We start from the raw sequence: 27,734 nt of genomic DNA, 5'->3' as shown, positions 1-27,734 counted from the left end.
TCCATCCTCATGTCATCTCTTAAAATTTCATTAAAAGGTTCTAAAAAGGTCCAAGAACATAATTTAGTGCCAACAATTATTCAAGATTGTTTTAGTTTGATGTCTGCAGTACAGACATAACAATGTTTTACGTGTATGCACATTTCCGTGCGTCGACCTACAATCAAAACTCTTTCTTCTCCATTCGCCGCACTCGACTCGGTGGGCGTGGCCATCGACTACGCGTGGTGTGAATCTCTCATCGCCCTCGTGTTTCGTGAAAACAAAAAGTGCGTTTGCCTCGTGAGGACCGTCAGTAGAGAGAAACCAAACCGAACAAGAAGGGGGTGGATCTACCGATCGGTCTCGTCCAGGAGGGGCGTGGCGTCCCCCGTGACGGACATGGGCGTGCTCTCGATCATGGGGCTGGGCGAGGGCCGCGGGGTCATCCGGCTGCTCGGACGCGCCTTCTTGCGCTCGGCCTCCTTCTCCTGCAGCCACTGCTCCGCCATCTTGCCCCAGTCCACCGCCGTGTGGGAGGTCGACCTGGAGGGAGAGGGAGGGGAGAGAGAGAGAGAGGGGAGAGAGAGAGAGAGAGAGAGAGAGAGAGAGAGAGAGAGAGAGAGAGAGAGAGAGAGAGAGAGAGAGAGAGAGAGAGAGAGAGAGAGAGAGAGAGAGAGAGAGAGAGAGAGACTTGTCATTACTCATATCCCATATTGCTCTCCAGAGCAAGCTTAGGGTTAGGGCGCTGTCATGAAATGTGGACCTCTGAGACTGTTACTCTAACTAGGCTCAACTTTCAATGCAAGGGGGAGGTGCATGCTAGCGCCCCCATTGAATGCGGTGAAAAGCCTGTGCTCAGCCATTTCCAGCCATGTGATCACATCATCACAAGGTTTTAATGTATCAGCCACACATATACAGAAAATAATATAAACACATAATACACCTATTATATTTCATTATTTTCAAACGAACGCTGATCCTCAACGTGCATGGCATTGAACAGGACCTTCGATGGGTTCGTCCACCAAAGCGTGACTCACTTGGACTGCGTCTGGGGCGTCCTGTGGCGGGAGGAGGAGGTGGAGGAGGAGGGCGTGGAGGAGGACGGCCGGCCTCCGTGGGACGACTGGGGCGTGCTGCTGGGGTACTGCGGGGTGCCGGCGCTCTGCAGCTGGCTGGGCGTGGCGTACGAGTAGCTGGGGGTCATCAGGGGCGTCGTGATGGGCTGCTGGGCCGGGGTGGCGAAGATCTGGAAAAACACCAGAGTACATGAATAGAAAGCGATGGGCGAATATCTAGAAGAACGCAAGACTCAATGAAGACAAAGCGTTGGGCGAATATCTAGAAGAACGCAAGACTCAATGAAGACAAAGCGTTGGGCGAATATCTAGAAAAACACCAGAGTAAATGAAGACAAAGCGTTGGGCGAATATCTAGAAAAACACCAGAGTAAATGAAGACAAAGCGTTGGGTGAAAGATCTAGAAGAACGCAAGACTCAATGAATACAAAGCGTTGGGAGTAAATCTAGAAAACACCAGATTTAATGAATACAAAGCGTTGGGCAAAATCTAGAAAACACCAGACTTAATGAATACAAGGCATTGGGCAAAATCTAGAAAAACACCAGACTCAAAGAATACAAAGCGTTGGGCGACTGCTTGGACTCTGGGGCTGGGTGAGGCTGCACACCTGTTGCACATTGAGAAATCAATGCGTACGGGTTGAACCAGCCGTCACCACACACACACACACACTACAGGGAGCGATCTCCTGCATGGAGCACCTGCTCATGCATCATTGTCTCCAAACTTCAATAAACCGGCTTTCAACATCACAGCCCTGTGTCCTTTGTCTGGAGGAGACCAATCAAAGCCACCTAGGCGGCTCGTACAGACCGGCTTCAAACAAACGAAGGAACAAAACCGAAACACAACACACGAAAACATTGCGGCGAACCGCGGTTGCCCCCGGCAACCCGGCGTGCGAATAAACAACAACAGCGGCGGCGGGCTCGTACGTGATAGGCGCTGCTGCTGCCCCCGCCCCCGCCGGTGCTGCCCCCGCTGTAGGCGTACTGGCTGGAGGCCCACTGCGCCGGGGTGGCGTTGGGGTTCTGGCCCTGGCCCGTTACCGCGGCGATGGCGTTGAACATCTGAGAGGTCATGTTGGGCGGGAGGGCGCTGACTGCTCGGGTCAGGTCTGAGTACGGCCACAGCAACAACAACAACCACCACCACGACACCAACAAGAGGTAGAGAAACAGTACAGAGGCAGCTAGCTTAGTGTCAATGCGACAGACACCAATGAGCTGTCATTAGCATCCCAGGAACTAAAGCACTAGCACCGCCATCATCAATATGTATATGGGTTGATGTAAAACGTATTGGAAGTCACTTTGAATAAAAGCGTCTGCTAAATGGCCTCAATATGAATGTATAAACAGGTGTCTGTGTCGGGGGTGAATTCACCCGCTATGTTGATGTTGGCGGGCGTGGCGTTGACCGAGGCGGGGGTCCGCGTCCTGCTGCTGCTGCTCGGAGTGAGCCCTGGATAAGATAAAGATAAGACAAGGTGGTGAGGGTGTCTGACTCCCAGCCGAAGGGCTCTGGGTTCTGAGCCTTTGACTAAGGCCTACCTGTAGGCCTCCCTGAGATAATGAATCGTATCGGATACAAAGTTCACTTGTTAAATACAATTATTTGTGTCCGTCCTGACACGGCCATGTACTTTGAGATTTAGTTGCTTTGAAAATAAGCATCTACTAAAGGACTAGATAGAAACTATCCAGGGGCCTCTTTTGTCTCTCTGACCTGGGACGGGCTCCTGGTAGTGGTCCTTGAACCAGCGGAACAGCCCGTTGACGGTGGGGAAGATCTGGGCTCGGTACCTGAAGCCCTCCGGGGTGATGGTCACAAACTCAACCCTGCCAGAACAAAGATGGTGACCACTTCATGAGTTAATAGTGTGCAAGGCTTGCTTAGAGTTCACTGCGACTAATGCTGTACATGTGAAGCTGACAGTATGTTGGCAGGTTCTTCAAAGTACAGTCAAGACAGTAAAGTGCCCAAAAAGTCACATAACTGATGACAACTGAAAATCTTTGAATAGATCGCAAAATAGAAACATTTTATTCTCTGCGCATTCTAAATGAAATCATGACACTCATCCGACTGAAATTAGCAAGATCTCGCTATTACAGTAATCCGACTTGCCAATAATCTCTCTCTCTCTCTCAGGGTAGTGGGTTCACACTGACCGTGGCTTGCCCCTGGGCTGGTATCCCAGGAGGAACTTCCCAGGCAGCTCGCGGCAGGCGGACACGTAGTAGGGGATGAAGGCAGGCTTCTCCTTCTTGCTCTTCACCAGCGCCTCCTCCATCTTCTGTAGGTCACAAAAACCACAGCTGATGATTGTTGGGAAGAAATACAAACATTTCCATCACATAATGGGAAGAAATATATGAATGTCACATATAAAACATGTTTTTCTGCTGGAATATGTTTGAAAGTTCTCTTTTTAAATATCTATTTTTTTTTTGTATTGTTTTTTCCACATATACTATATATATACTGTACATATATATTACTCCCTTTCTGTCTCCACCACCACATTCTTGAAAATATTTGTGGCCGAGCAGGTCGCGGGCAAAGGCAGCCATTGGTTGAACGTATCTGGCGGTGATTTCATCCAGATCCTCAAACTCCTGCGTGACGAAAAGAATCAGAGAAGAGAAGAAGAAAAAAACAACTGTATTTAGAGGGAGGCAATACGACAAAAGATACAAACTCAGAACTGAAACCGTAGCAGGAGACTTCCTTAGTGTAAGAAAGCTTAAAAAATTTGTTTGGCTGGCGACGTGTTTCTAGAGAATTCTAGAGACTTCCAGAGTTTCTAGAGAGTCTCTGTGTATATACTTGTTATGCAAAGATTAGTAACAACATCCGTCCTTTCATCTGCCTGCATCAATCATTCATGTAAACAGCGATCCCACTGATCCGTCTCCTCTGTAACTGAAGACCCCTAGTGATTATGGGAGTATGCCTTAAAGGGCCCCTACCTCGCTGTTGATCCAGAGGGTGTGCCCCAGGCTGAAGGCGTTCTCCTTGCCCTCCTCCCGCACGTCGATGTGCTGGTAGATGCCCTCGGCCACCTTCCACGTGACCGTCAGGTGGTTCTCCCCCTTGCTGCTGGGCCGGATGATGAGGTCGCCCTGGTCCATGGACTCCATCATCTTCTCCGCCTGCTTGAAGTTGATGTTGTGGAACGACGGGTGGGCGATCACGCGCTTGATGTACGCTACGCGGCGCACGAGGGGAGAGCGAGAGGTGGGAGAGATAAGAGAAAGAGAGAGAGGAAAGAGAGAGAGAGAGACAGAGACAGACAGACAGACACAGTAGGATGGAGAGAGACAAAGGGAGAGATTTAGGCTTTGAAGTTTTAAGAGAGACAGACAGTTGGCAGACATGGCATTGCCTTGGGGAACTGGGATGTCATTATGACACCAGGTCTCTAGAAATAGGATAATGCTCTAGAATATTGACAATACAGACATTGGCTACACCAACTGCTTGTAAGAAAATCGGCCATTTTCAAGGCATAGATGAATGTAATGAATGGTTGTACATGTATTCCAGTCCAATCTAATCGTATCAAATTCTATCAAATACAACTTAATCCAATCCGATCTAAGCTAACATCCCCCGATCCCGTTGGATTTGAATCTGATCTAATCTGACGCGATCTGATCTAATCCCCGACACCCACTCGTCCTCTGCTGCTTCATCTTGGCCTCCTGCTCCGTCTTCAGGTCCTCCGTCTCCATGTCGAAGTCGTAGTAGGTGTCCTTGGGCAGCTTCCAGTCATTGTTGCGGTCCGACAGGTCCGAGGTCCGGCAGGTCAGGTCCACGCTCAGCTTCTCGATGTCGATCTTCATGATGCGGCAGTGCACCGTCATGCCCACCTGTTGGGGTCAGCACACCCCACGTTCACCTACTGACCTACAGGCTCCAGGTGGTTTAGTATACAAGGAGCGGAGGGTCACTTTCAGTGACATCTCAGTCTAGAGGTCATTGTCCCGCCAATCTGAAAACTATTCTTTGAATTTCTATGAAAGCTAGTAGCTTTAATTAAACATTTTTTTGATTATTTTCAGTTGGTTCAAGTTTGTCGCTGAAGTGCTAATGCTTTGTTGTCAAGTACTAGCAAGAAGAAGAACTAGATTAACCTTGACAACAAAGTGTTAGCATCTGAGCATCAGACCTAACAGGCCAACAATCAGGAAATAAAGCAACCACCATCCCAACAGCAAAGCTAAGCGCGTTTTCTGCATGGTTTAAGATTTGAACCAAAGATAAGGACAACCTTGACTCTTTCCTCCGGGTGTTTGACGATCTTGTCGCTCAGGAACTTGGTGGGGACGAAGCCGGTGACGCCGTTGTCAAGGCGACAACGCACCCCGATGGCCTGGCCGGGACAGGAGCCGCTGTCAAAGTGGTTCCACACCTACAGGGGACACAAGACCCAACACTGGTTATAGCCTGTTCATGATGTCATGCAAGGCTGTTATAACCCATTCATAATGTCATTTAAGGCTGGTTATAACCTCTTCATAATGTCATTCAAGGCTGGTTATAACCTCTTCATAATGTCATTCAAGGCTGGTTATAATCTATTCATAATGTCATTCAAGGCTGGTTATATCCTATTCATAATGTCATTCAAGGCTGGTTATATCCTATTCATAATGTCATTCAAGGCTGGTTATATCCTCCTCATAATGTCATGCTTGTAGACGTCTTGAGAAATTAAAGTTGACAACAATTGAACTAAAGATAGTGTTTATGCTCCCCTCTCCCATTTTATACCAGAAGATTCAAATCACATATTTGCCCAATAATTAAGATTAATTTTTTCTCGCTCAGGTTGAAATGATTCTTTGAAGGACACAATATGACAAAACAATGATTGACATGATGCAGTTGGTCCTTTTCATCCCCATGCATCCAGGACAGTTGTCACATCACCCTCTGCCCGTTTCTCTTCCAGTCTAATTCATGTTCAGAAGGTCAGGACGACCACCACCGCTGCGGGCGGTCACCTCGCTGAGCTCGGGGAAGTTGTCCTGGTGGCAGAAGGGGCACTGCCACAGGCCCGTCTCGTCGTTGCGGATGGCCTGGTCGTAGCTCTCCCCCTGGGGGCGCCGGTGAGCGATGCCCGTCACCACGCTGGTCACCAGCTTCCCTGCAGGGGGTCAGGGGGGGTCACACCTGCTGGCACAGCTGGTTCATAGATAGATAGATACGTTATAACTATATATAAGCTATGTTTATTACTTCTTTAGTGATTAGGGGGCTTGGCCTCCAAGGTTCTTGGTCCAAACCCCAATGTCCACAGTATAGCAGTGGGGATCCCAGGGAAGAGGTCTAGCCCTGATTATTCATGCTTAACGCTAGTCTGGAAATCCAGACCCATCATCTGTAGGGTCTGGCAACGAGTAATGAAAATGGCGCGACTCGAGGGGCGGCACCAAGCATGCATTTGAAAATATCACTGCACGCAATTGGATAACTCTACGACCAATCAGAAGAACACAAGGGGTGAAGTATCCAGACCAGCGGAGCTAACCAATAGATAAGACTCTTGCCGTATCTGGTCGGTAAAACAGCAACGCTTTTGGCCCGCCTATGAGTGACTCTGAGCAAATTCAAATTGTGCTCTCGCAACAACTCTGGATTTCTAGGGTAGCTTAATGCATGAATAATCAAACAAACAAAAAAATCTGTATCCCTGTAGGTCAATTTCACTTTAGATAAAAGCGTCTACTAAACAGTTAATAGTCCTATACTTTTAGCTATGAGGCAGTTATAGTATGTGTCTGTGTCCTACCGATGTAAAGGTGTGTGTCTGTGTCCTACCGATGTTAAGGTGTGTGTCTGTGTCCTACCAATGTAAAGGTGTGTGTCTGTGTCCTACCAATGTAAAGGTGTGTGGGGGTCCTACCGATGTAAAGGTGTGTGTCTGTGTCCTACCGATGTAAAGGTGTGTGGGGGTCCTACCGATGTTAAGGTGTGTGTCTGTGTCCTACCGATGTAAAGGTGTGTGTCTGTGTCCTACCAATGTAAAGGTGTGTGTCTGTGTCCTACCGATGTAAAGGTGTGTGGGGGTCCTACCGATGTTAAGGTGTGTGTCTGTGTCCTACCGATGTTAAGGTGTGTGTCTGTGTCCTACCAATGTAAAGGTGTGTGGGGGTCCTACCGATGTAAAGGTGTGTGGGGGTCCTACCGATGTAAAGGTGTGTGTCTGTGTCCTACTGATGTTAAGGTGTGTGGGGGTCCTACCGATGTTAAGGTGTGTGTCTGTGTCCTACCGATGTAAAGGTGTGTGTCTGTGTCCTACCAATGTAAAGGTGTGTGTCTGTGTCCTACCGATGTAAAGGTGTGTGTCTGTGTCCTACCAATGTAAAGGTGTGTGGGGGTCCTACCGATGTAAAGGTGTGTGGGGGACCTACCAATGTAAAGGTGTGTGGGGGTCCTACCAATGTAAAGGTGTGTGGGGGTCCTACCGATGTTAAGGTGTGTGTCTGTGTCCTACCGATGTAAAGGTGTGTGTCTGTGTCCTACCGATGTAAAGGTGTGTGGGGGTCCTACCGATGTAAAAGGTTTCAGGGGTCTCCTTGGTGAGCAGGTTGAAGATCTCCTCTGTGTTGGGGCTCCTGTAGGTGGAGCGCAGGTCTTTATAGCGGGAACTCAGCTCAGCCCGGATGTCATACAGAGTTATGCCCTTGTTCCCATAGCCCTGGAGCACACAGACAGTACACAGATGAACTGACCTGACCTACTGCTGCTACTTCTACTACCACTATGCATTGACTTGCACTACCACTACTACTACTACTGCTGCTACTGCTGCTGCTCCTGCACATATAAATACATACACTTCTGCTGCTGCTTCTACAACTACTACTTCTGGTACTGCTAAGATTTGCTTGTACCACTACTTTGAGTTGTCATGCAGTGATTAAAAAGTTGAAACGCAACCAGGGTCATTTCCTGATTCCCTGATCCAGACAGAGAGACTAACTGGGAACTGACTGGGAATGACCTGGGACTAACTGGGAACTGAGACAAACTGGGACTGACCTGGGACTAACTGGGACCTGGGAGCTAACTGGGACTGAGCTGGGACTAACTGGGACCTAACTGGGACCTGCCTGTCGCTCCAGCTCCTCAGCGAAGGCGTCCAGGTCCAGGTCCTTGAGGCGCTCCGGGTTCTCCAGGATCTCCTCCAGCGCTCCGGCCGGGTTGGCGTCCTCCGCCGACTCGTCGTACTCCAGGGCGTCCACCGCCATCTTGCGCGCCCACTCATACGTCTCGGGGTGGACCCTCGAGCCGTCCAGCACCTCGATGTACGAGTCGGTACTGGGGGGGGGGGGGGGGGTAGAGAGAGAGAGAGAGAGAGAGAGAGAGAGAGAGAGAGAGAGAGAGAGAGAGAGAGAGAGACACACACGCACAGACAGACAGAAAGACAGAAAGAGTCATAGAGGGGGGGGAGAGAGACAGAGAGAGAGAGACAGATAGGGGAGAGAGACAGAGAATATAGACATTATTGGCAATAAGGATAAGTGTAAAATAATAAATAGTCCATACATTACGTAAACATTCACAGATACCGTTTAACCCTTAGCGAAGACAAACACAAAGTTGTTGAATGCCTCTCAGATCCCTGAATCCCTCCTCCCTCTGCCTCGTTGCCTCACCTGTCTCCCAGGGATGTGGTGTCAATCTTAATGAAGCCGGCGCAGTTGATGAACACCTTGGGGCCCATGTGACACATGGTGACCAGCTGGGTGCGGTTCTCCAGGCGTGTGTTGTTCTGCTTCAGGATCTGGAAACGCCGGGACATGTCAGTATTTCACGTTTGTTACACTGTGCACTGTGATAATTGAACCCTGAGCACTGACTCACCAATGTCGGTCAAATTCTAGAATGACAGGCTTCCTAACCGTAATGTAATAGGGCTACACAGGTAACAGCAAAGGGTAATAAGAGTTAAAGAAAATATGTACAATTTAAATATAAAATAAAGAATCCTAAAACCAAACTTTATGAAAAAAACATTAAACCTATATCCAACTCTAAATCAAAGAGTGCAATGCTGACTCAATATGTATGAACATAGTTAAACAAGTATTATTTCACTCAAGAAGCCAGTGTGCAACAGATCTCAAACACACACTGCGTTACCAACATAACCCCAGAACCAAAGAAAACATTTAAAATAGCGGAAACTAGAACCAACAACTACAGAAGGGAAGATGGAGGTGTGGTGGGGGTGGTGGTGATGGTTGGGGTGCTGGTGATGGTAGTGGTGATGGTGGTGGGGGTGGTGGAGGTGATGGTGGTGGGGGTGGTGGAGGTGATGGTGGTGGGGGTGGTTATGGTGGTGGTGATGGGGGTGGTGATGGTGGGGGTGGTGGTGATGGTGATGGTGATGGTGGTGGTGGTGATGGTGGGGGTGGTGGGGGTGGTGGTGATGGTGATGGGGGTGACGGGGGTGATGGGGGTTCAGCCCTGTAAGACCTTCAGCAGATGGGAGCCCTTCCTGGAGCCCAGACCACAGATGTACTGGACCAGGCTCTGGGTGTAGGGGTGTGCCAGCGCCCGGTTAACGTCCACGCCCACCTCGTTCACCCGGTTGATGAACTCACACTGCAGGGTGCTCAGCAGCTCCTCCTTCTCCACCTGGTCCTGGGGGAGGGCGGAGGAGGGTCAAGACCCCGACCCCATAGTGGAGAGAGTGATTTGATGGTATTTCTGCTGCTTATTTTGGCGGGATAGTCTGGTGTAGTCAGGGTGTGTGACTCCTAGCCGGAAGGTTCTGGGGTTCAAACCCAATGTCCACAGTCTGTACCTGTACCGTAACCCCTACCGATTCATTACATGTGACTTGTGTCTAAAAAAAACGGTTCACTGTAATTCACTCAGTGTCTCTCAAATGAATTACATTGATAATATTTGTGCCTGTAAAAAAGTAATACATCTTTAGTATGTCAACCTTAACTCAGTAATTAAGAACCAGTGTATTCAGCTCCAATGTGGGTCAGCTATGCTAAGAAATTTCATTTTAAGTGACTTTAGGTAAGTCCATAAGTGTCCATGATTAACAGTAAAATACTGTAGGTACTTTCTTTGTCACACACGGCCCATCATGAGGTTATTGGTGCCGTAGGGAGGTGGGGCTACCTGCAGAGGGTGCAGCTTGAGACAGAGGATGTCCTCGTCGCTGCTGCAGACCTGGGAGTACTCCACCAGGGGGTCCTGGATCTTCCGGGCCACGGACACCGCCTGCCTCAGCAGGGGGGGGTAGTCCCGGAAGTCCGCCTGGAAGTCAGGAGTCCACACACAACAAAACACTGGATTCAACCAGGGAGAAGAGAATCGGGGAAGCAAGCGTGAACACTTTTGATATTTTCTTGATTTTTTTCGTTTTCGTATAGTTTTTTTTTACATTCTATTCATGTTTTTGTATTTTTTGGTTTATTTTTCGTGTACAGAATTGCTGTTGCAGCCCTTAGAATTACTGTCTGTACTCCAGCTTCGATGGGTATGTCGTCTGGAAGGACTCAATGCCAGCGTGTGCGTGAGCTAAAGCCCGGGGTGGACCGTGGCGAGTCGGACCTCGGACTTCTTGCTGTTCATGTAGAGGATGGCCAGCTCGTTGTCCACCAGCTCCACGGCGATGGAGGGGAAGGAGGACTCCTGCTCCAGCTCGCTGACGGTGCGCTTGATGTCCTCCATCACCAGCTGGGCGTCGCTGAGGCCAGAGAGCACAGACACAACGATAAACAACAACAACAACCATTACCAAATACTCTTTCCTGACCAATCCACCCCAGTGGTACGTGATCAATAAATAAAAAAGCAAAGATCATGCCATACATACAGTAAATGATCATATCCTATCAATCTTTATTCATTAGAAATTCATTCATAGTTGAGCCTTGCCTTTTCATTGTCCAGAATGACACGTTGTTACCGTAAACTGTGTGCAATGGATAAACAAAAAATATTTTTACATTGTGCATTTCCCACGATGCATTGCAAATGGTTACGTTTTGGTATCCGTTTAGGGTGGTCTTATTTGGGTAGAAACTTTAAAAAGGTTGAGTGTTGAGCTGAGCTTTGAGGTTAGAGATGGGTTCAGCCCAGGAAAAGGTTTGGGGTGTGGTGCAGGTCAGGTTGGGGGTAAGAGTCTGGGTGGTGCGGGGTGGGGGCGGGGGAGAGAGGGGACTAACCGGTTTTCCCCGGCCACGGCGATGATGTGAGGTTTCTTGTTGTTCAGGAACTTCTTCAGCGTCTCCAGATCGTGGAGCTGGTGAGAGGATTTGGACAGAGCGTTAAAGACGGTCATCGGTCAAGAGCAGAGAGGGTCCATGTGACGGGTAAAGGCTTAGTCATGGTTTCCACGTCGACGCAACGCAAGTGGGTTTATGGACGCAATTTACAATTTTTGGGAGGCGCACGTCAGACCCTTGCAGTGGTCCTTGTGGACGTAATGGGTCCACCACAAGGGCCTGATGTCCCTTAAGGGCCTCCCAAAAATTTTAACCTTGAGTCGAGCCAAGAGCTGCAATTGGTCCGCTTACTAAAACCTGCCATAAACCCGACGCAGAGCTATCACGACGGCGTCGAAGCGACCGCATGGTCATTGCGTTGCGTCAACGTGGAACCATGATTAAGCCTTGAAGAAGCGTGCTGATTGGACAAACAGAAATAAAAACACCTTGCGGTCCCGCTCCTCCTCCTTCCAGGCGTTCCTCCGCTTCAGGAAGTAGGGAAGCCGCAGGAAGTCCCCCATCTCGCCGTCGCTGTTCACCAGCGCGCAGAACACGGGGCTGTCCCTGGTGAGCCACACTCAGAGTCAGGCGGACGTCTGAATAACACTGGGCTGTGGGGGACACTGTCAGGGCTCTGCGTCTCATCCGGAGGGCATGGCTCACAAGGCAAATAAGCTCTAAGATACCGGCCAAACATACAGTCAGGTGGCATTTCATTTAACAAACTCTCTCACAAATCCTTTCTGATAAAATGTGTGCAGGCCCCTCACATTTCCACCATGCATGTCAACGCAAACAGTTATTCTAGAATCTAATGTTTAGCCCATTCTGTTCAACTGGCAATTTATGTTGCATTATTTGTCATATTTGTTGACTTTGACTACTTTGGATCCCGACAGCAATCAATAAATCAAGTGCTCAAAGAGTAAAATAATAATCCGATTTATTTGGCTGTTGCCGGCGTGAAATAAGCCCCTCCCATCCTTGAAATGATTGGATGGCCTAGAGGTCTGTCTACCTACCTAACCGGCTACCTACCCAATTGGCGAGCTAGTCATGTATTTACTGGGAGAGGCTTTGTGGGAGGCCTAAAGAGAGGGGTGTGATTTTTTCAGCTTGATACTTTCAAAATCTAGCTCACTCTGGCTTGTGTGTCAAAATCACCGACCCTACCTTTAAAGGTCTGTTAACTGTCCCTTTAAAAAACAAAACATTAAGCTCCTCCCCACCCCAAACCCCTACAGAAAGAAGCGCCACCTGCTGGCGGAGAAGGCCACGCCCAGCACCCGGATGCCCTTGGCCTGGGCCTCGGCCATCAGGTCTTCGTCCTCCTCCTCCTCCTCGGCCTGCTGGTCGGGCCGGTACGGCGCCACCTTCAGGCAGTTGTACAGCTTCCTGCTGCAGGCCTGGGGGGTGGGACGCGTCACTGCACCGTCACTGCACCGTGGGCTCAACACACGTCAGAGCTCTGAGACGCCTGCTTATAGGGGCCGGGGGACGGGCCAGGTGGCAAAATACTAACTAGCAGAAAGGCTCGTCCAAACCACTGGGGCGGTGGGATGCAGAAGTAGAGATGGAGAGGAATGGAAATGAGTACATCTTTCTGAGTTTTGAAATAGTGTCTGAAGGTGTTGGTGTAGAGGAGGGGACACAGGGGGAACCCAGGGGGAACACAGAGGAGAGAGAGAGAACACAGGGGGAACAGAGGGGGAACAGAGGGGGGAGAGAGGGGGAACAGAGGGGGGAGAGAGAGAACACAGGGGGAACAGAGGGGGAACACAGAGGAGAGAGAGAGAGAGAACACAGGGGGAACAGAGGGGGAACAGAGGGGGGAGAGAGAGAACACAGGGGGAACAGAGGGGGAACAGAGGGGGGAGAGAGAGGAGAGAGAGAGAACACAGGGGGAACAGAGGGGGAACAGAGGGGGGAGAGAGAGAACACAGGGGGAACAGAGGGGGAACAGAGGGGGGAGAGAGAGAACACAGGGGGAACAGAGGGGGAACAGAGGGGAGAGAGAGAGAACACAGGGGGAACAGAGGGGGAACAGAGGGGGGAGAGAGAGAACACAGGGGGAACAGAGGGGGAACAGAGGGGAGAGAGAGAGAGAACACAGGGGGAACAGAGGGGGAACAGAGGGGAGAGAGAGAGAGAACACAGGGGGAACAGAGGGGGAACAGAGGGGAGAGAGAGAGAACACAGGGGGAACAGAGGGGGAACAGAGGGGAGAGAGAGAGAGAACACAGGGGGAACAGAGGGGGAACAGAGGGGAGAGAGAGAGAACACAGGGGGAACAGAGGGGGAACCAACGGGGAACTTTGTGAAGAAGCACCTTGATGATGTTCTCCTTGGCCTCGGCCAGCAGCTTGTTCTTCAGCTCCTTGGCCATCTGGGGGTACAGGAAGTGCTTGAGGGCGTGCTCGATGGCCAGTGTGCGCTGCCGGTTCCACTCCTGCACCTGGTGGCTGAACTCGTCCCGGTAGTAGAACTGCTTGATCTCCTCGAAGTACGTCTGGTCCCCGTACCTACGAGACACCCAGGGGCCGGTGAGGGGGTCTGGGGTTTGATTTCTGCACGGTCAACGTGGCCCTCGTGACAGAAGACATTAGCAGTTGATCTCTTTCAGACAGATAGCGTCTTATCCTAGCTATCTTTGTTGGGGTTAACCTAGCGATTGTTAGTGATCACTTTGGATAAAAGCGTCTCCTAACGTAAATGTATCTCAAGCCCCGCCCTTTACCCCTTGACCCCAGCAGATGGGTGGAGTCATGGATAGGTGGAGCCCCGCCCCTTACCCCTTGACCCCCAGCAGGTGGGTGGAGTCATGGATAGGTGTAGTCCCGCCCCTTACCCTTTGACCCCCAGCAGGTCGATGCAGACGGAGATGCTGACCAGCCCCTCCTCCTCCGCCTGACACATGAGGAGGAACTGCTGGCCGGTGAGCTCCTTCACCGACTTGTTCTTCAGGTACTTGAAGGAGTAGCCGTAGTGGGCCTCGTCCACGTCCTGGGGGGGGGGGGGGGGGGGGGTCACCAAGAGGTCACCAAGGGTTCACCAAGTGGTAGATAAAAGGTTTGGTAAAAATATAAAAACCGCTGAACCTGGGATGATGAATTTTTTTCCCTTTCACTTTTCTCCAATGTGCAATTGTAGAAAAAACATTTCAGATTTTTTTTCATACAGCCGAATAACGTCAGCTGCAAGCCCCGTGCTACAGAATCCCATATCTGTATGTGGTTACGATGCAACATTAAAGTGGCAGTCTCCAAGATTTTCATACAAGTCAAAGTCTGTTTAGTCCAGGGGTCTCAAACTCAAACTGTATAGCGGGCCAAAATTGAAGTCTTGGACCAAGTCGCGGGCCAAAGTCGCAGGGAATTGTTGCCCGGGGGGGGGGGGGGGGGGGGGGGGGATTGTGAGGATTGCGATCTGCCGGAGTTGACGCACTAGTGTTACCGTGCCAGGACGCGCGTTAACGCTGGAATGCGGAGTTACGGGCTGACGGAGTTGTTGACCGGGGGGGTGGGGTGGGGGGAGGGTGGTACGGAGTTACGGACTGACGGAGTCGTTTGACACCCCTGGTTTATTCACTAGCTATCGATTTGTGTATCGAACTTTGAATAAAGTCAAAAATAGATATGAAACAAGGATAGCAGGACAAGGAAAGAATAATTCAATAATTCTATTATTAATAATTTAATAATTAAGTTATTATTTAAAGAATTGAACTGACTTTTTCGTTAGTTGCTGTTTAAACAATGTATGACCAAAGCCAAAAATCCAGTGCGTGTAAAACAAACTCAACATTCCACCACAGCCTGTTTCCGCACGCTACCTTCACAAACACACCGTGGGTGATGGGGATTCAGCGGCCTCTGTTTACCTTCTTGCCCTTCTTGGTGGGCTTGGTGTTGATCTTGGCTCTCTCCTGGAAGGTCTGCCTCAGGACGTGTCGGACCAGGGGCTCGCGGGCCAGCTGCATGGCCACCATGTAGCGGGTGCCGTCCAGCACCGCCTCGGCAGTACCAAACTGACTGGAGCCCCCCCAACACAACCATGAGGAAAAGGTTACGCAACATGTTTGTTTGATTTACCATAAATGTACTCCCGTTGTACCCATGTTGTCTTTTGGTTCCAACATCTCTGCCATGTTAATCTGTTTGATATGCTATACCTCATAATGTTATAGCTGAAACTTTAAAGCAATACCACATAATGTTTCTGTACTACTGCTTATATAAGATGAGATATAATGATCTGTACTGTGTTTAAGTTTAATCGTATATTTTGAATTTTATTATTTATTAATGAATTAATATTATAAATTCATTATATAATATGTACAATTAAAATCTATAAAATTTTATATAATATGTATAAAATATGTATTTTGTATAATATATAGTATCATATAATATGTATGTGTCAGCACATTAATTCAAACCTGGTCAGTGGTTGTTTGTTTGGATTAAAATGAACCTGATCACCAGGAGCAGGTTCTGACTGAAGGGCTGATTATAGTTCTACCTTCACGCAACGCAATGACCACGCAGACGCTTAGACGCACTCGTGAACCTTTATGGTTCTGCATCGGGTTTTAGTGAGGGGACCAATCACAGCCCTTGCGGCTGCGTCGCCTCAACGGAAGGTTACAATTTTTGGGAGGCGCACGTCGGGCCCTTGCGGTGGACGCAAGGAGGGTCCACAAGGACATAAGGGGTCCGTAACCCCCTTGCGTTGCGTGAACGGGACCATAGTCAGCCCTTGAGGTGGCGGACCACGTGCGTGTCTGACCTGCACGTGTAGTCTTTGGCGAGCTCTAGTGGCTCGGCCGGGAACTGCTCCGTCTCGTGCCGCTGGTAGCTGTCTCGAAGGTTCTCCCCAAACTGCTCTGGAGTCAGCCCGAACTTCTTGGCCAGGCCGTCTGGGGAAAAAACACGGTACATTTATATCATGATAATGCAAGATAAACTATGCTCAAATAACCTGAGACAGGATAAGATAAGATGAGGGTGAAATATATTGTATAGCAAATGTAATGTAATAAAAACAAGAATATATTAAATTGTAATTTACATATATTTGAACATAGCGGCAGAATATAATTGACAACTACTAAAGGCATAGTTATTGGGGGGTAAAAAAAGTGTTGAACTTTAAAAAAAAGGGATGGATGGAAAAGTATATGTAATTGAAAGTGTGTGGATGTGTCAAGTGTCCAACAGCGACACCTGCTGGCCAGGACCTCACCTAGCAACCAGGACCTCACCTAGCGACCACGACCTCACCTAGCGACCACGACCTCACCTAGCGACCAGGACCTCACCTAGCGACCAGGAACTCACCTAGCGGACAGGAACTCACCTAGCAACCAGGACCTCACCTAGCGACCAGGAACTCACTTAGCGACCAGGAACTCACCTAGCAACCAGGAACTCACCTAGCAACCAGGAACTCACCTAGCAACCAGGAACTCACCTAGCCCAGCACCCTGGCAGATGGTGTACATGTCTCTACGAGAGGCCAGCTTCAGGTCCGGCCCTTTCAACTGCTGCTCCCCCTCTTCCTCCTCAGGCTCCTCTTCCTCTGCATCCTTTTCCTCTGTGAAGGCCAGACACACCAGGAGTTGCAGAACCAGAAGGTAACCCTTGCCTCCACGATACTTAAGCCATTCAGTGTATCTCTCTAACTCCCTGCTGGAACCCGCTGATGTACTGCAGTCAATTCATTTTTTTGTGAAATAACCAAAAGAAAAGCGGTTGGTATATTGGTACAAAGAAAATATACAATTATAATCCTCATTTAGGATATTACGCTGGCATGCCCTCTCACCTTCAAATAAACAGTTTATCCCTGCTCAGTCCAAGTAGTGGTGAATGAAAATTACTTAATTACACTTCCTTCAATGAAGCCCTTTCATTCATGTATTTGTGACATTAACTGTCAACTTTGGTTGGTTATTTTATCTAAAACAATGTCTGGGTTCCTGAGGTGAAAACCAACAGCTGAGCGTGAACCTACTGTCCTCATCCACCTCCTTGATCTTCTTCAGTTTCTTGGTTTTACACTTGGACGCGTTCTGCATCTTGGGAATGTCCCGGCCATAGTACAGCAGGAAGTGGTTGTAGACGTCGCTCAGCTCGTCACACGACTGCACAGCCTTTAACCTGAGACACACGCAATACAGAACGCACACTCTTTAACCTGGAGACACACACAACACACACTCTTTAACCTGGAGACACACACAACACACACTCTTTAACCTGAGACACACGCAATACAGAACGCACACACTCTTTAACCTGGAGACACACACAACACACACTCTTTAACCTGAGACACACACAATACAGAACGCACACTCTTTACCTGAAGACACACACAACACAGAACGCACACACTCTTTAACCTGAAGACACACACACAACACAGAACGCACACACTCTTTAACCTGAGACACACACACAACACAGAACGCACACTCTTTAACATGAGACACACACAACACAGAACGCACACTCTTTAACATGAGACACACACAACACAGAAGACCCTACCTCTACCAGGAGACCCTACCTCTACCAGGAGACCCTACCTGTCAATGTCTGCGCAGTCCAGGGGGCGGACGCCGTCTGACAGGGGCTTGTCCGGGTCGGCGGAGATCAGCTCAAACTGGAAGGCCTGCATCCTGTGGAAGAGGCGTTTCAGGTTCTGCTTGCGGGTCTTCAGCTGGGTCCACTGAGGGGGAGATGTTGTTGAGGGTTAGCCCGCCTGGCCTCACATCACTCAGACAGCCAGCCAGGAGAGCAGTGACGGGACCTACCTTTTCGTCCCAGTGCCAGACCTTCCAGAGGTCGTTGATGTTCAGCTCGGGCTCCACGTACTCCTTCCTGTAGAAGGCGATGAAGGGCACCTGGCGACGCGACACACAACCTTTTAGAATGGTGATGAACGTGTCTTCTGGGGAAGACCGATGTGTTCTACCCCCACAGCAGACTGGAGAACCAGCTGGAGTCACCACCGCACCACCACAACGGGGAGTTGAGCTTTTATTAACTCAACGGCTTCACCTGCTTCTGTTTATTTCGGGTATCAATACAAAACTCAGCTAATTGCTTTTTTTCAATGGTTTTCTAGCAGAGCATGTCCATTCAATTAACAATTCATTGACTTTCAAATTCAAGACTTTCTTGTGTGTTTCGTGAATTTGTCCAAAGGTTGTCAGATGCCACCCGGCCCAACCCATGTTGGTGTACTAGCGTGAGGTGTAGGAGAGAGGAGACAAACCTCAAAGTGCTGGTTCCTCATGAAGTTCAGAGCCTCCTTGATCTTCGCGATCATGCTGGGACCCTTTCTGCTGAAGTTAGTAGTGGGGCCTCTCTCCAAGTAGTCTGTGTCCTCCTGAATTCAGACAAAACCCAGAACCCACCTGAAGGCCTTGTGGGTGTCATCCTATAGACTGATGGACACATAGGATTCACACACGATGTGATTGGTGGTTTGGGCATCCATTGTTATTTTGGACTACGATGTGACACGCCCTTTTAGGAAGGGCTGTCAATCAGCAGTTTGATGCGGTAGCCCCGGCCGTGAGTGACAGGCGTCCTGACCTGCATGGAGATGGTGGGGGTGGAGAAGGCGTTGCGGTAGACCCACTCCGCCTCTTCCTCCAGCTCGTCATCCTCAGCTGGCCGCACAGGGATGGAGCGGAGCTGGGGGCGGCCAACACAGGAGGTCAGACCGTTAACACAACCTTAAGGTGACATATTCTACCCCCAGGTGTGAGTGTTTTGAGATTCTGCCTCTTCTGACTTCACAAGTGGGCGTGTCCACATAGATGTGTGCTGGATAGATCAGTCTACCAGCCTACCCAGTGGACTGTAGCAAATGTTGCTCCGTCATGCGTCTATGTGGACTTACTTAGTCTTACTACACTTACTATGTGGACACTTGTGAAGTCCGAAGAGACAAAATCTCAAAACACTCACACCTGGGGGTATAATATGTCAACTTTAAGCTCTGGTGTTCAATTACAGTTGGTGCACTTACACCCTTGCAGTCCTGCGGTTGTTATCCCCTGACACATGTTCATGGCATTATCTTACAGTATGATGGGGATTCATGCAGGGACTAAACGTAGGAGGGATGGGATTTGATAGGATGGTGGAAAAGTGCCATCCCATCCAGGCTTTTTAAGGAGCGGGATCACATCCACCCTACTCCCATGTTATGGGTCGACATGCAGGAGATAGCCTGCCAGCATTGACAAGAAGCTGTCAATGCTGTGAAATTTTGCGTCTTCCAAATAATTAATCTTCAGACTCATCTGTTTCACTTTCAATGAAATCAGACATGATGACTGATTATCTGTTGATGAGAGGCAACACATCTTGAGCCGAATTTGGATGCGCTTTAGTTATTGCTGTATATTGGCATAACATAGAATAAAAGACGTGAAATCAGGTCGGTGTGTTGCACACGATGCACACGGTTTCAACAGGGTCGGGGAGAACACTCCGGAACTGGTCCGGGGGCCGCACCTGGAACCGCTCCGGCATGTCTGTGGAGCGGATCTCGTTGTCCTGGTCTGTCATGTGGCTGCTCTCCAGCTCGCTGGGCTCGTAGATCTCGAAGATGCTGCGGCGGCCCGCCCGCTTCTTGGCCTGCTTCTTGGGCCGGTCCCACGACTCTTCGTCGCCGTCCTCCTCCTCGTCCTCCGCGTCGTCGTAGGCCTCCGTGTCGAAGTCGGCGAAGTCAAAGTCCCCCCCGAAGATCTCCTGGGCCTCCTGCAGGGCCCTGCGGTGGGGAGGGGACGGGGCGGGGCGGTGAGAGCGCTGGATGTGGCCGGTTAACAGACGAGCTTGTGTGACTCATGTGGGGAGGAAATTGTACGACACCCTAAGGATGATAATCAACGACTTGCCTTATATGCTATGTGAATGAGATAAGCGTGGGAAAGCACAGTGTCTTCCGAAGAGACTCTTGCTTCTTAGAAAGGTCATCCGGTGTTCTGTGCCGCCAGTGTGTACTAATGGCACATGCATGACCGTGTCTGATACAAAGGTAGAGAACGTTCAGACGAGGCCAGTGATGAGTTAGATGATGACGATGATGATACATGGCACAAATCCCAGAATAACAAACATACAGAAGGTGGGTTGGCGGTGGAGCCTGTGGTAGTGTGTGTGGAGTATGGCTGGTTTAAGCAGCCTCAACTGGCCGAGTCTGCTTGGACTCTGGGGCTGGGTGAGGCTGCACACCTGTTGCACATTGAGAAATCAAGTGTGCACAGGTTAAACCAGCCTTCACCCCACACACACACACACACACACACACACACACACACACACACACACACACACACTCAGGGGGAGATCTCCTGCATGGCAGTGGAGAACCTTTGCCATGTTCATCACCTGCATAACAATAAACCGGCATTAACATCACCACCCTGAGTTCTGCCTTTGGAGGAACCCAGAAAAGCCACCTAGGTGGCGTGTAGCGCAGACTTTGCTACAGCCATGTTTGGCCATTGTTTGACCCACGCTTAGAGCTTATGGGAGGAATCACAGAAGCGAGACAGTTTGCCCAAACTGGGAAAGCAGGTGTTCTGCAGTCCAGCTCAGCTTTAGTATTACTTTGTTAAAGGTCTTAAAATGTATTCAGGGGTTTCCTGATCTCTTGTTGGAGTTAAAGTGTTTCCACAACACTCTCTCATATGGCAGACTAGAAGATGGTCTACTCTGTAGTCGTTAGAAGGTACCTATAGATTAATAACATCTTCAAACAGACATAATGCATAATATCTTTGCCTAGCTTTGACAAAAAATACGCTGAACTCCAACTTGGACTGTCAGATACTTTGACTATCAGACTCTGATACCTACGTTTGAATCCTAGTTGCAGACCAGTTTGTGTTACCAGTGTCTGTGCATCCCTAGCAATTCTAATTATTCCATCACAACAGGCTACAGTAATGGCTGCTAGAGTAGGTTCACTTACGCGTCCGTGTATCCGGGCAGCTTTTTCCTCCACTTGGGTTTCTTCAACGGCTGTCCATCGTCGTCCACGATAAAGTCGTCAATATCTGAGAACATGCACACACTCAATTTAACATACCATACCAGCCCACACCACAAAGACCATTCTAATCATCCACACTGCATGGAATGGGATGAAGGGTCACCCACCGGACTCTTCGTCCTCCTCCTCCTCCCCCTCCCCAGGGTGCAGGGGCACGTCCAGGGCCGGCTCGTTCTCCTCCAGGCCCGTCCCGCCCATGAAAATCTCGTCTGCGATCATATCCTTCTCGTGGGCGTCCCGGACGTCCTCGTCGCCTTCCTCGTCCTCGTCCTCGGACATGTCCCGGAGACGCCGGAACTTTTGCTGCCGCCCCGGAATAAAAAAGATAAATGATTAGAATAACATTTGGAAGAGGTGCAATTCCCGTCACACGAGATGGTGTTACGGTGAGTGATACCATGGATGAATAATGAAAATGATGTTCAGCTGAAATAACATTTTTATGAATGGAATTTATTTAATGAATGGAGTGTGTGTTATTTTATAGTTTACCCGTTTCACTTTCACTCCCAGGTTCTCCTCGATGAGGTCGATGTCATCATCATCCAGCCGGTCATCGTAACCTACCGAAGAGAGCCGTTGAACCGAGTTAACCCACCAGCTCGCAACTAACCCATAGGTCAGTGTGGAACAAACCCGACACGGGAGGACACTGACTTCTCTTCCTTTTGCGATGTCCGATTTCCTCGCCGGAGTCGCTGTCCTCCTCCCCATCCCTCTTGCTCCCCCGCCCTCCTTCTCCTCCTCCTCCTCCTCCTCCTCCACCTCCTCCTCCATCTTCCTCCTCCTCCTCTTTCTCGACGTCGTCGTCGATCAGACCTCGGAGGTTCCCGTGCTCATCCTGATCCTCTGGGTTTTCCTCCTCCTCTTCCTCATCTGTGAGAAGAGCAAAGAAATACGAAACGTCGACATCTCCAGTCTTTTAGCCACTTACAATGAGATGGTGGTATTTACTCTGCATTTCCTCATGTTTGCAGAAACAGTCACAGAACATTTGAGCTATGCAGATGTTAGTGTTAAGTGTGTTTAGTGTTAATATTCATCTTACCATCATTGGTCTCTTGGTGTTTCTGCGGTTTCTTTGGCTCCTCAGATCTTCCAAATAATTCATCTTCAGATTCATCTGCTTCACTTTCAATGAAATCAGACATGATGACTGATTATCTGTGGATGAGATGCAACAGAAGTGGAATTATCTTAGCTGTTGCTGCATGTGTATTTAATTTGGTAAATTCAATTTACTTCTGCAGCTTGTTTAAACACTGAAGAATTTGATGCAGGCTACAGTTTATGAAGCCATAACACGAGTCCAATATTAAAAACAATAGCTCACAAAAATATAAACGAAGGCATTTTAAACTCGCTGCGTTGTGCAAATCAAGGGGTAATGGAATCCTGAAAACACACACACACACACACCCTGACATGACAGCAAGGCCCTGCAGAATATTTCCTGCAGAATATAAAAAAACAAAAAAAACGGGGCAGACCTTTTTGTATTTGCATTTCATACAAGCACATTCTTATCCCAAACAATCGGCAATTAGCGTTGCATGCAAGTGTCATCTCTGAGACGTCAAGTGTGAAGCGAGCTAACCAATGGGGCTGGCCCGAGTCCCAGCACTGTTTCGAGACTGCAGACTGCAGACTGCAGACGCACGATGCTAACTCTGTGGCTAGCACAACACCGACTGAACCCGCCTAAAAACTCCTCTTTTCCGTCTGTCCTTCACCCGTACATACCTTTAACGTGGGATCCGATAGCGCCATGAAACGGTTCCGTCTATTCTAAGAACATCATTGTCGTGTGACAGTGGGCGTCGATGTCAGCCGCGGCTGCTGCACTTCCACGAAGACTCAGCGGTGGATGAGGAGAGGGCGCAACGGTGGATAGAGCGAGGACGCAGCGGTGGATAGAGCGAGGACCCAGCGGTGGATAGGGAGAGGAGAGGACGTAGGCCTATTGGAAGATGCTTCCGACACTCCAACGTCACATCTCAGCGCTATGCATCATGTAGAAACAACTCAGTAGGTTTTTATAGGAGAATACATTTCAAGTCATGTATAAAGCACGTAGTAATATTATTCCTTTATTATTCAGAGTGCTGCTTTTATCCTGACATTTATTCCTTTATTATTCAGAGTGCTGCTTTTATCCTGACATATCCAGACCAATCATGACTACCTATTATTAACATGGACAAATCATGAGCTGGCAGAATTATCTGGCATGACAGATTTTTTTGTCTTATTTTTTTTTTGTATTTTTGTTTACCATCCCCCTGTGGTCGTTGATTAGGCCTAATGCGGTGTAATATGACGGTATGTAGGCTGTGACCCCTATTCTATTTTGAATACAAATGCATATATGTTGTGTTTGTACAAAGTTGAGAAATAAGGACATTATTAATTTCAAAAGGTTATTATTAAAGACTCTCCAATAAGAATGTATAAAAGAAAGGGTTCTGATTCTTCGTAAGGCCTCAATTGTAAATCAGTGAAGTCCAACTGACAGCACAGACAGTCCTAGGGGGATTTAACCATCACTAGCAGCTTTAGGACCATTTAACCATCACCAGCAGCATTAGGCCCATTTAAGGCCACCACCAGCAGCACTGGGAGCATTCTACCATCACTAGCATCACTAGGAGCATTTAACCATAACTAGCTGTATAGGCCAATGGGCAGCCTGAGTAGAGCTCCCAAGGAACCACTCCAGGACTACTGCTGGTGCCTTTGTCAAGGGCACATACAGGAGAATGAACCCAACACACCTGCATTTTGGTGAGGGAGGAGGAAACCCACGTGAATCACATACAAACAGACTTAAAAACAGTTTCTTCCCAAGAGCGATACGAGAACTGAACACTGCCCAACACTGACACTGGCTGTCTGGGACGGTGTACTACAGTTAAACGTATAAAGCAATGCACATACGGTATGTGTACACTGCAACTGCGCCTCTGTAGGCCTATGTATATATCCCTAAGCCTAAATACTAATACTTTATCGAGTATGATGGAAAATCCATGTTTGTTGTTAACCTTTTGCCTGGGGTGAATCGGTCAAAAGGACCCCTTTATCTATACGAAAACTCCTTTATGTCATGTCCACACATGATGAATGGACAGTCGCATTGCGGGGATGAGGGGTGAAACATTCAGCGCATTCGCATGTGGAGCAAGTGGAAAGTTGTTTGGGGTCGGAGGTTTAGGGCGGTGCAATAAAGCTCCGCCTTCTCAAACTGGCACTATTACAATGAATCCACCAAATGTCCTGCTTGTGACAGAATAAGCACACATAATCTAACTGTCGTGAGAAGTACTTCAGACATCCGACTGTGTGTGAGAATGGACCGCTGGAAGGGACGGGTGGCTCTGGTGACCGGAGCCTCTGCAGGGATTGGGGCGGCGGTAGCCGAGGAGCTCGTCCAGCACGGCATGAAAGTCGTCGGCTGCGCCCGGAATGTGGAGAAAGTACAGGTAATGTTTGGATGAATTATGCAAATCGCTTGCTTAATATTTTTCGTCCGAACTCGTATGCATGTTGATGTATTATAACCGGCCGAAAAAGACGAGTTGTGTGTTGTATAATAGGCCGCGCTGTCGCTGCACATTTGCCAGAAACGGGTCAATGATTGACTTTCCTCGTGAAGTTTATTGGGATGGGGAATCGCTCGTTGTTGAACTACTTACCTTTCTATAATCAGCTGTAGAAAAGTGCCCAGAGTGTTCCTACTCGAAGAATGCCAATGTGTTAAGTGTTTTATTTTACTTTCCTGTTTTGAGACTGGGTGATGCCCACGATCCGCCAGGAGGTCCTCATCTCAGCTGGCATGTGGCTTTGTTTATCGGAGGTATGACAGACATTTAAATCCACCAAATAACCGCCAACTCTGTGTTTCAGGACATTGCCACCAAGTGCCAGCAGTCTGGCTACACTGGGCTTTTGATTCCCTATAAATGTGACCTGTCCAATGAAGAGGAGATCCTTGCCATGTTCGCAGCCATTAAAGCCCAACACGGAGGGGTGGATGTCTGTATCAACAACGCAGGCCTTGCTCATCCAGACAGTATTTTGAATGGCAAAACCAGCAGCTGGAGAAACATGTTGCAGGTAGCTTTACGTTTTGTGTATATTAAAAAATATATAGAGACACACAAACACACGTTTATAAAATGTCATTGTTAGAGTGTTATGTGTTTGGTTTTGCAGGTGAATGTCCTTGCCTTGTCCATATGCACACGAGAAGCCTATCAGTCAATGAAAGGGCGAAATGTTAATGACGGGCACATCATTAACATTAACAGGTACTGTTTCCATTGAAATTCAGGATGAACTCAGGTCTGCTTGCTGTTGAACCAAATATCAGTTTTATTGACAAGTAGGTTTTCAAAATGTTTTCAATTTGAATAAACTGCATCATTTGTATCTATTGGTACTGGTCATTTGGGTTCCAATCCGAAATACCGTACATTGAAGGTCGGCTGCGGACACTCTGAGATGTTGAAGTGGGCCTGTGTTTTGTTTTCGCAGCATGAGTGGCCATCGGGTCGTGCCCACCGCTGATGTGCACTTCTACAGCGCCACCAAGTACGCCGTTACGGCTCTGACTGAGGGCCTGCGACAGGAACTGCATGAGGCCAAGACCCAAATAAGGGCAACCGTAAGATCAAGCCATTCCATGTACCCCCTTATTGATTAAAATGTGATCAAAATGGGGTCAGTTTATAATATGTATCAAAATCTAATCAGTATTGTGCCTGTTGGATAATTTTGGATTATACCTGCTGCATTTCACTAATGTGTTTTCTAGTGCATTTCTCCTGGCCTTGTGGAGACTGAATTTCATTCAAGAATGTACCACCAGAACCCAGAGAAGGGCCCCTCCGTTTTTGGCAGTATAAAGGTAGTGTTTCCTTTTATAAGTGATGCTTGGCAAGTGCTGGAACCTGCCTGCCACGCAACCGATGTCTTCAACCCTTGTCTTTTCTTGCAGTATTTGGAAGCTAAAGACGTTTCCAGTGCTGTCACATACGTCTTGGCTGCACCTCCACACGTGCAGGTACTTGGGTCATGCTCTCATTTGGTGTCATGTCTTTTATTGTATTCATAATGGGTATGTTTTTAAGGTCCCATGGCATGAAGATTTCACTTTGAGGTTTTCTAACATTAAGTTGAGTTCCCCTAGCCTCCCTATGGTCCCCCAATAGCTAAAAATTGCATTATGTGTAAACCGAGAAGTAGCTATCTTACTCCGTCTTTGAAAAAAGGATTGCTGAAACGCTTCGATTTGGGTTCCGGTCAAGTATGACGTCATACGGGACCAGGTTACCTCCCCTTTCTCTGCTTGGCCCGCCCAGAGAATTTGGCCCGCCAATGAGCTGGGCGGGGCTGGGCGGGCGTTCAGCAGGCAGCCCCGGGTGCGGCCAGCGTTCAGTGGGCAGCGGGGCTCCGACGGACAATCCTGGGCAACAATCCTTTTCTCCTCCATGTCACGGTTCCCAATTCCTTCTCAATCAACCTGACGCAGACAACCCCGGGCAACAATCCCCTTCTCCTCCATTTCGCAGTTCAGTCTGTACTTAATATTGACGTGGAAGAACCAGAGGCGTCTGAGAACCCGACGCAGTCGTTTGAGATTCATAATATCATCCGGAGGCGCAAACAGCTTTTGACCATGATATATTATATTATATAGATATCTAAATATAATATATTATTTAGATATAGAGCTCCAGGACTCCCGCCGGAGCACCCGGAGTGTTCAGTGTTCCACTGTAAACACTAGCGCATGGTACCGTGGCCACAAGCTGCTCAGGGCCACACCCCCACCCTCCACCTGGACCCGCCTCTAAAAACGGCGCGTTTGTGGAACGCTCATTCTGGGACTGGCTCGTAGTGGCTGTAACTCTGCACCAAGGCTGAATTTCTTGAACGTCTTCAAGTACTATATTAGGGGCCCACTAATACCTATATTAAAGCATCCATAAAATAGCATGCCATGGGACCTTTAAAGCTTTCGTCTGTTGTGTTCCTTGACCCCAATGTGTTTTTCCCCTCAGATTGGAGACATTCAAATGCGCCCTGTGGAACAGAAGTCTTAGAACGAGGTCAAATAATTTGAATACAATTTTCATAATATTCAAGATTAATATAATAATCAATATACAATGGCCTCCTTCCATGGTGTTTGATTGATTTAAAAATGAGAACCTGATAACGCCTTTGCAACTGCATTTCCATGTCCATTAAAGCGTATTATCTTTCTTATACATACAGATGGTGTATAAAATGTTGTTTGAATAAAAGTGTTAATTGTTTGAAAC

The 27,734-nt window shown here is 48.5% G+C and overlaps 2 protein-coding genes across 2 annotated transcripts; one reads left to right on the top strand and one right to left on the bottom strand.

The window, feature by feature from the left end:
* Window positions 1–332: 332 nt before the first annotated feature.
* LOC311342478 (transcription elongation factor SPT6-like) lies at window positions 333–23,227 on the bottom strand (the record flags this gene model as incomplete). The annotated part of the gene is made up of 37 exons (XM_084467298.1): window positions 23,149–23,227; window positions 22,454–22,569; window positions 22,063–22,281; window positions 21,898–21,968; window positions 21,513–21,708; window positions 21,325–21,409; window positions 19,863–20,118; window positions 18,933–19,034; window positions 18,610–18,723; window positions 18,146–18,235; window positions 17,918–18,060; window positions 17,341–17,486; window positions 16,798–16,920; window positions 16,114–16,243; window positions 15,203–15,353; window positions 14,171–14,325; window positions 13,652–13,844; window positions 12,580–12,728; window positions 11,769–11,886; window positions 11,281–11,357; window positions 10,664–10,799; window positions 10,229–10,366; window positions 9,566–9,733; window positions 8,743–8,870; window positions 8,197–8,404; window positions 7,634–7,781; window positions 6,085–6,227; window positions 5,349–5,489; window positions 4,752–4,947; window positions 4,045–4,283; window positions 3,577–3,690; window positions 3,244–3,368; window positions 2,798–2,910; window positions 2,456–2,533; window positions 2,005–2,186; window positions 1,026–1,234; window positions 333–525 (listed from the first exon to the last, which is right to left on the bottom strand). Exons 2-37 carry the CDS (start codon window positions 22,554–22,556, stop codon window positions 333–335), a joined length of 5,280 nt encoding a protein of 1,759 aa, XP_084323424.1. The 5' UTR covers window positions 22,557–22,569; window positions 23,149–23,227.
* Window positions 23,228–24,635: 1,408 nt separating this feature from the next.
* On the top strand, window positions 24,636–27,512 carry LOC311342006 (dehydrogenase/reductase SDR family member 11-like; the record flags this gene model as incomplete). Its single annotated transcript, XM_084466821.1, has 7 exons — window positions 24,636–24,887; window positions 25,312–25,521; window positions 25,621–25,715; window positions 25,942–26,071; window positions 26,222–26,314; window positions 26,405–26,470; window positions 27,471–27,512. Exons 1-7 carry the CDS (start codon window positions 24,756–24,758, stop codon window positions 27,510–27,512), a joined length of 768 nt encoding a protein of 255 aa, XP_084322947.1. The 5' UTR covers window positions 24,636–24,755.
* Between the last annotated feature and the right edge of the window lie 222 nt (window positions 27,513–27,734).

The sequence above is a fragment of the Micromesistius poutassou genome (genome assembly GCF_964030765.1).
Source record: "Micromesistius poutassou genome assembly, chromosome: 4".
Lineage (NCBI taxonomy): Eukaryota > Metazoa > Chordata > Actinopteri > Gadiformes > Gadidae > Micromesistius > Micromesistius poutassou.
Note: the sequence above shows the minus strand (reverse complement) of the source record. Positions and strands in the feature narration are given on the sequence as shown.